The sequence below is a fragment of the Molothrus aeneus genome, chromosome 9 (genome assembly GCF_037042795.1).
Source record: "Molothrus aeneus isolate 106 chromosome 9, BPBGC_Maene_1.0, whole genome shotgun sequence".
NCBI classification, from domain to species: domain Eukaryota; kingdom Metazoa; phylum Chordata; class Aves; order Passeriformes; family Icteridae; genus Molothrus; species Molothrus aeneus.
Window position 1 is genome coordinate 18,770,270 of NC_089654.1, and position 6,000 is coordinate 18,776,269.

The 6,000-nt window shown below is 38.8% G+C and overlaps 1 protein-coding gene across 1 annotated transcript in view; it reads left to right on the top strand.

Moving 5' to 3' along the window:
* Positions 1 to 5,786, top strand: part of PLPPR4 (phospholipid phosphatase related 4) — a 31,011-nt gene extending 25,225 nt beyond the window's left edge. The window contains exon 7 of the mRNA XM_066555216.1: positions 1,010 to 5,786. Within this exon, the coding sequence (XP_066411313.1) occupies positions 1,010 to 2,347 (1,338 nt within the window). The 3' untranslated portion in view covers positions 2,348 to 5,786. The remainder of the gene's footprint in view (positions 1 to 1,009) is intronic.
* Positions 5,787 to 6,000: the final 214 nt, after the last annotated feature.

The following is a 6,000-nucleotide window of genomic DNA, read 5'->3' on the forward strand; positions in this document are numbered from 1 at the left end:
GAAACAGCAGTCAGAATAATAACAGAAACCCCATGAGCTACTAAGGTCAGCCTCCATGATTGCACTGTGAGCAGAAAGGCACTCTGTTGAGAATATTATTTCAAATGATTCTCTGTTGTAGATCTACCTAAATGGAGCTGCTGTCCCCAGGTTTGATATATACAAACAAGTATACTTTGTTGTGTGAGATCACACAGCAGAGAGTATGTTTTCCTGTATACCCAGAGCTCAGTAAATCTGCCCTCAAAACTACACACCAATAGGAGGATGGGGAGGAGAAATAATGTGAAACTACAAATAATTCTGAAAGGAGTATAAAGAACGAGTAACTCAAGTGATTGAGTCAGATATTTGACCCTCTCACAGAATACCCTCAGTGGAGTCTTTTTAAAATGACAGCACTTTACAGTGAGTCTACTGATTAGGAAAATGTTTTAGAAGTAAATCTTATTAAAGTTCTGCACAGCTTGGAAAGCAATTGATTTAAATTTGATAAACTTTTCTATGATGTAGATATTATATTACATGGTTATTGTGCAGTAAAAAGAATCTGCAGACGGCAGAGAACAACTCAAGCTATAACAAGATTCAGTAAATCAGGGTGAATGGTAGTATAGTTGTAAAATAGCTTTGCCCAAGAGACTACAAACATCTATTTTACTATTTTTCTAGCAAAACATTATTTCTGTATCTGTATCTGTTGCTTGATAAAAAGAAAAAAGCTTGTGGAGGCTAAATCCTTATCTCAACTATTTATTGCCATGAATAATATGCCCTAGTGAGACTACTTCACATGTACCTAGAGGTACCAGATTGAGGACAGAGTCTGGGCTAAGGCTATACTAGTGAGGAAACAAACTAGTATGCTTACTTGCATACCTGTCAGTTTAGCTGGAGTAATTATGTCACTGAATTCTATTGAAAAGCAAAAGAATGCAATTACAGTACCTTAAAACGTGTCCTTTTTAACTTTCTTAACCGACTGTTGATGCTTCTGTCCAAATATCAGGGCATCTATGCTGTGGGGAACTTCTTACCAAGTGACGAGAATGTGTTTCACCCAAATTTTCACAGAGAACCTCTAAGGTCATTGACAGACCTCAGTCAAGATGCCAACAGAATCCTGCCAGGTAAAAATGGCAGCAGCAGTGATGGCATTGTCTCTCACCGTACAGAAAGTATCCTGAATAGAAACCACAGAGATTCAGGCTCTCTGACCAATCTCAAGAGAGCAAATGCTGATGTAGAAATAATAACACCACGAAGCCCAATGGGAAAGGAAAACATGGTTACTTTCAGCAACACTTTGCCAAGAGTCAACACACCATCCTTAGAAGATCCAGCAAGACGCAACGCAACAATACACGCATCAATGGATTCTGCCCGTTCCAAACAGCTGCTGTCCCAGTGGAAGAACAAGAATGAAAGTCGAAAATTGTCCCTGCAAGTGATAGAGACTGAATCTGGCCAGTCACCACCAAGGGCTATCGAAATGCGGTCAAGCTCAGAACCCTCCAGAGTGGGTGTAAATGGTGATCATCATGGCCCACCTAGCCAATACCTGAAAATCCAACCTGGCAATGTTCCAGGTTGTAACAACTCAGGTCTTACTGGCGGGCCAAGGGTCTCTATTCAGTCCCGTCCTGGCTCATCCCAGCTAGTACACATTCCTGAAGAGACTCAGGAGAATGTGAACACATCACCCAAAACTAGTTCAGCTAGAGCTAAATGGCTGAAAGCTGCTGAGAAGAGTGTTGCATGCAGGAGCAATAGCCAGCCAAGAATCATGCAAGTAATAGCCATGTCTAAGCAGCAAGGAGTGCTTCAGGGCAGTCCAAAGAGTTCGGAGGGAAGCACAGTGACCTGTACAGGAGCCATCAGATACAAAACCTTGACAGACCATGAGCCAAGTAGCATTGTTAGAGTTGAGGCCCATCCAGAAAATAACAGACCTGTAATTCAGATGCCATCAGAAGGTGAAGGAAGCGGGTCCTGGAAATGGAAAGGTCCTGAAAAAGTCACTCTTCGTCAAACATATGAGCTAAATGATCTTAACAGAGACTCTGAGAGCTGTGACTCCTTAAAAGACAGTTATGGGTCAGGTGACAGGAAAAGAAGCAACATAGATAACACTGAGCATCACCATCATGGAATCACTACAATAAGAGTCACACCAGTGGAGGGAAGTGAGATTGGCTCAGAGACTCTGTCCATTTCTTCTAGCCGGGACTCAACACTTCGAAGAAAAGGTAACATCATTTTAATCCCTGAGAGAGGGAGCAGTCCAGAGAACACCAGAAACATCTTCTATAAAGGCACATCCCCCACACGAGCGTACAAGGACTGACAGGAGACATATCAGCTGGTCCATGCCACCACAAAGTAAACATGTCTTGACACAGGTTCTGCTCCCTTTATTTTGAGCTGACATTTACCTTTATGTGCCAAATTATTGACCAGCAGCCCTGCATTGCTGATGTGCAATGGGCATGAGCCTGTGAAAAGCATGTGGTGAGGGGAAAAGCACAATGCCAGAACTAATGTGAAACATTTTCATGCAACTTGTTTCTTCAGATTCAAAACATTTATCTGAGGGTGATGATGTCAATTAAAAGAATGGTCTTGATCACAGACACTGTATTTCCTGAATGTGCCAACTTTTTATTTTATATTTGTGTCCAAAATTGACTGACTTTTTCACAGCAAAGGCTGTATCAGTGGTATATATTCACCTTTGCAGAATTTGCACCAAATCTTTAATACAGGATGGTGCTGATGATAACTTTACATGTTTTGAAAAATTGCATAATTATTAGACTCTGCAAACATGACATATTGATGTGCAGTTACTTTACAAGTAATATTGCTAATACTATGATGATGCTGGCTGCATTCATTTAGCGTAGGAAATATTTACAGCTTTGTTATAGTGGATCTGTCACATTCAAAGATTGCAAAGGTTTTGTGTAGTTCTTTAAGATGTCTACTGCAACAAAAATGTGTGGGTGACTTTCCATTAGAATGGAATTACTATCTATTTTGAATAGTTTTGCTGCTACTGCTCAACTTTTGTTTAAGAACAGGTGCTACTAATGAAGAGGCTGCTTCTTAGTGGGCTAACTTGTAGAATTGTTTTAAATTACATTTTTAAGGGGTCTTATCAAGTACTACAAGTGATTCAGATTTTACATTTTTAGACTTCTTATTCTGTCCTTCAGCAACCCTTCCATTTTTCTATTAGTTTTTAAACAAATAATGCAGGACACCAATAACTGCAAGGTGTGCAAATGTGAAAGGCGAGCTATGAGAAAATAAAAATAGATGGCAACTTTTCCTGACCAGCTTCCAAGGAGACAGGAATTATTATCATAGCTCACACTTAGAAGCAGTCATCCACCTCACTTGCTTAGTATGCCACAAGAACAATCACAAGTTTCACCCCAATCACCATCACACAGGGGGGTTGTGCTTCGCTTTAAAGAATGAAATGCCTTGGTATTGCAGAATCACTGAAAAAGTGTTGCATTGTGCCACTACTACAGTTCACCTCCCTTGAGACACCCTCCAGAGCCTTCTTAAGCATGATATTTTTCCCACCACTGCCACTTAAGAATATAAAAGCTCTCTTCACCTGAGAAAACATGAATTATTTTAGTAAACTGAGCTTTGGATATAATGAAAAAACTTGCCTGCTAAAAATCTCCATTGCCAAAAATTGTTGAAAGGATAAGCTCTGAAGGGAATAAGCATAGCATGTCCCAGAATGGGCCTGCTAGAAGAAATGCCTCATTTCATTTGGCTCTGACTTAAACCTTGAAGGAAGCCAGGGGCAGTGCTCACCCACTGCAGCTCTTCATTCTCTCTTAATTCTACCTGAAAGAGAGCTACTGTCAGATGCCTGGCAGCTCCCCTGCAAGCAGGGGAAGGGAATGGCTTAGCAGTCCTCTCACTGAAGAAGATCAGGTCTGTTCTCTTGCTTCTTGAGAGAAGTGTTTTGGTCTATGTCCTCTTCTCATTTAGGGCATCAGAGAACCAGATACATTCTCTATAGTCAGAACCTGTCTACAGACCCTACCCCACAGAACTCTAAGGAAAAGCCCACCCAACCCAAGTGGGAGGTACAAGGAAGAATCATCCTGTTCAAGAAGATAAACAGCACAACACAAACATAGACCAAAAAAAACCAAAAAAATCCCCAACAACAACATAAAACCAAACAACAAAACAAAAACCCAAAAAAAAAGACCTCCAAACCAAAACAAAATCCCAAACCCAACCCCAAACCTAATTAATTTCACAAGTATGAGGATGGTGTTTGTGAGTCAATGGAAAGCTTTACGTGTACTTCCCAGTTTAGAGGTGCTCCAGGCTTAGCTGAATGCTTGCTGTCAAGCCAACTGTGCCAAGCTATGCTTCCCTCACCTGCCCATCACCCAGTGCTGTGGAAGAGTGTCAGTCCTTAAGGAAATCACCACACTCTTTCTGTTATTGATACAAGATGACCCCATCACACTTAGGATGATTGGGAGAAATTATTCTGCAGGTTGCATGTAAGAAGCTACCCAGTAGGGTTGCAGCATATTGTGTATGTTAAAGGCACTGTATGTTGAAGACACACTTTAAGGCGCATCAGCTGGGAAAAATAATCATAGATACCAGGAGAAAAAGAAAAAAAAAGTAATTTTTTTAGAAATAGGTTCTCAGATGCTAGTATTTACAAGTCAGGATTTGTTTTTTTCTTTTCAAGAGGATGTATCTTTAGTCCTTGGTATTTAATATGAAATTTTGTACAAGATTCCTAGGAATTAAAAACACTTGGACTGTCATGGACAAAATCCTTTGGCTTTAGTTTAGTCTAGGTACAGGGTAAAGGAGGTAGGATTAGCTTTAAAGGAAAGGGTGAGACACAAACACTGTTGGCCTATCAGTGCAGGGAAATAAGATGCAATCATTTGTTAGTTTGTAAGTGCAGGGGAAAAGAACGTAAGTAGATGAACCTGGAAATAAAGGAAAATTGAAATGGAGAATAATGGCAATAAAGCAAAGATTAGAAAACGGTCCCTCTGGCAATTTAGCTGTTTTGGAAACAGCAGGATTCCTGGTGGGAGTGTTTGTTCTTTATTCCTTGGTTTTAGTCAGATATATATTGGCATATATGTTGCTTTTATTACTCTAAAACTTGCTGCACTATTTCAAGTGCAGTGTGATATTTTTCCTAAAGTTTCCTATTTCTTAAGAAAAGATTTTAAAGCTCTTGTGTAATCATTGAAATTATGTTCTATACATAAATATTGATATATTCTTTTTTACTCAAAGTGCCAAAGGCTACTGTTTTTAATAATGGCTTATCAAATTATATTACGTTAGAGAGCAGAAATGTAATAATATATACATTGGAACTCAGACCTCTGCATGTATATTTGATAAGGAGCCTTTTGTAAAATTACTCTTTGTTTACATTCCACTGGTACCTTAATTTAAAATTAATCAAATAAATCGACAGGTGACATCTTCTTAGTGTTCTGATTTTCTTACTTGCTAACAGGCACGATTTTCTTTGTTAGGCTGTGCTTTACTGAGAAAAGAAAATACTTAAAAATAAAATATGTTTTTAAATGAGAATTCTCTATATAAAGTATTGTGTTTAATAAAATGTTATGCCATGTTTTCAAATGGAAAATAATTTGTAAATTGCTATAAATGTATTTTGTTAAATAAGTACAGATCAATGCTACTGTGTGAGTTTATTGTGCTAACATCATGAAATAAAGATAAAATTCCTCATTGATGCTTGTTTATCTCTGTGGTGAAGCAGAGTCTCACTCCCCCCAAATTAATTAATTTACTTTTCATTAGGTATCTCATGATGTGTAAAAGTGGTCATTAGTGAGAAACCTTGAGACCTTGCACAGTGGTAAGAATTTATAAGAAACAGTGTCCAAACAAACTTTTCTCTAACCTAAAAACATTTTACAAAAAAAACTCCAAGTGAATTGGGAT